This window comes from Bison bison, unplaced genomic scaffold (assembly GCF_000754665.1).
Source record: "Bison bison bison isolate TAMUID 2011002044 unplaced genomic scaffold, Bison_UMD1.0 scf7180017845703, whole genome shotgun sequence".
Classification (NCBI taxonomy): Eukaryota; Metazoa; Chordata; class Mammalia; order Artiodactyla; family Bovidae; genus Bison; species Bison bison.
In genome coordinates, this window is record NW_011476276.1 from 2,502 (window position 1) to 4,834 (window position 2,333).

Below are 2,333 nucleotides of genomic sequence, written 5' to 3' on the forward strand. Positions count from 1 at the left end.
GATGCCTTGAGGTCTGGAGCCTGCCCCCTGCCTGTCAGCTAGGCCTGTCCGGAGCTGGTCTCGGTGGAGCCCCCCTCTGGCTCTCCAGGCCCCTCATCAGCCCCTTTGTTCCTGGGGAGCCCATGCTCCCTTGTGTCCGGGCCTTCCAGAAGCAGACAGAAGGCTGGAGGGTTGGTGCGAGGGGTCTCAGCTGCCTTCCTGGGCCTGACCGTGTTCTTTGTAGCGTAGCCACCACACCCCGATCCTCGCTGGCTGCAGAGTGCCTGCTGCTCAGCGAGAGGCAGACGAGGCCCGACCTGCACCTGTCCCCTGGGAACCGGGCCAGAGGCAGCACCTGCTGGCTCTCAGGCCTGCGAAGCTCCTTGCTGCCCCCTGGCCTGGTACCTGCCCTGCACGCCTCCAGGGCTCATGTGCGGAGGAGCCTGGGTGCGAGTCTGGAGTGGGGGCTCTGCGGGGTAGGGCCCGAGGGTGTCAGTGATGCCCCCAAGCTTTGGGGTTAGCCTGTCTGGGGGGGCGGTGCTGGGGGGTGCAGTGGTGCCCCCAGGCCTTGGGGTTAGCCTGTCTGGGGGGGCGGTGCTGGGGGTGGGGGTTCGGGGCCTCGTCTGTCCCGGTCTGTTGCCGCCGGCACGCGATGGGTGCTTGTTGAGTGCAGGTGCTTGTGAGCGAGGAGCCACAGGTCCCGAGCCTGATGCCGGGGCTCAGGGAGTGGAGGGGGCGGGTGTGTCCCCGGACGTTCGCCGCGACCCACCGCTCAGCTGTCCGCCTGTCCTTCTGTAGGTCAGTCGGGCCGCAGGTGGCTTAGCCGCGGTCCGAGCCCTGGGATCAGCCTCTGGCCACCATTCCTGGGAAGGCCTTAGTCCCCACCACCCTGCCCCCCATAACTCCTTCCCTGGGAGCCGAGTTCAGCTTCTAAGCTTCAGCAGTTTGTCTTAAAAACTTGGGGTTCCCCATATTCATGGAAGTGTGGGTGGAGTTCAGGGGGGCATCCCCCCACCTCCGCCTCAAAACCACAACCGCGGAGTCATGGGGCCGGAACCAGTGAGGCAGTCTGACTCCTGCTGCTGGCGGGGATGGCCCCCGACTCGACCGCGCCCTGCAGGGAAGTGGATGCGGGCGGTGCTGGGGGCTCTGGGCAGAAATGGGCCGGGCCGCAGGCACCGTGGGCTGAGCTGCCCCTCCTCTCCCCTGGTTCAGGGGCTCCATCAGCCCAGGGGGCATTCCCCACCTCGGCCCAGAGCTCGCCTGCAGTGCTAGGCACGTGTGGGCACCTTGGCGCCCTGGCCTCACCACCCTGATCAGCCTCCCTGGGCAGGACCCGCATGGGCCCTGCCTGTCCTTGCTGTGGGCACCACGGCCATGAAGCTGCGTCCACCAGGCCATGTGTAGGGGTTTGCCCCCAGCCTTGATGGGCAGGCAGAGGCCGGTGGGGTCCAGGGGCCTCCCACCCCATGCTGACGGGGGTGATCGGCTTCACCCGCGAGGGCTGGAAAGGAAGGGTGTGGTGGGCGTGGACGAGGGGCGGCGAGAGACAGGAGGAGATCACTGAAGGCTCCGTGGGAACTGAGGTGAATGCCAAGGATGTGAAAGGGGAAATGGGATGGGCCCCCACCCTGGGCACACCGCGGAGCCGCCACTGATGCTGACCATACCTGAGGGCTCCGTCCCTGGTGCTAAGGCCCGCCTCAGGTTATGGAGGGCGGACACCGGTCCCGAGGGTCTGCCTGTGGTGGCCTGGGGGACAGGACAGGTGGCCCCTACTCACCCAGCATGGTTTGGACAGCCACAGAGGAAGTGCCCGAGTTCCTTTCCGGGGTGCTGTCCAGCGGATCCAGCTGTTCAGTGTTGCAGCCGGGCTCCCACAGCCCGCGGGAGGCCTCGGGCCCAGCCTCTGGCCCACACAGTGTCCTCAGGGCCCCTGGGGGCCTCCCTTGGCCTCTGCTGCTGACTGGCCACCCCGGCCACCCCAGTCTCCTGCCCTTTTTCCAGCAGTCCTTTGGTGTGCCCTTCTCCAAGCATGTGCTTGGCGGCCCCCTCTGGCTGGGAGCTGCCTTCCGTCCTCTGCGGCCCAGCCGGCCTGGGGCTGGCCCCCGGAGGCCCCAGTAGTCCTGCAGAGGCTGCTTGCTGTGCCCTGAGCTGGGTTCAGGAGCTCTGCTGTCCGCGCGGCCCCCAGATTGCTCTGTCATCCCAACGGCGACTTTCGGACGGAGACACTCCTGTTTATCCGGTTTTTACACAAGAAGCCTCAGGCCCAGGGCGGTTAGATAATTCCCCCAAAGTCACTCAGGGAACGGAGGAGGCAGAACCCTCATGGTCAGCTGTGGCCGACCCCCCCA

At 66.8% G+C, this 2,333-nt stretch overlaps 1 protein-coding gene across 1 annotated transcript in view; it reads left to right on the forward strand.

The window, feature by feature from the left end:
• Positions 1–2,014: 2,014 nt before the first annotated feature.
• The window catches only part of LOC104986307 (photoreceptor-specific nuclear receptor-like), an 11,808-nt gene continuing 11,489 nt past the window's right edge, over positions 2,015–2,333 (forward strand). Inside the window, exon 1 of the mRNA XM_010836836.1 lies at positions 2,015–2,123. Within this exon, the coding sequence (XP_010835138.1) occupies positions 2,015–2,123 (109 nt within the window). The remainder of the gene's footprint in view (positions 2,124–2,333) is intronic.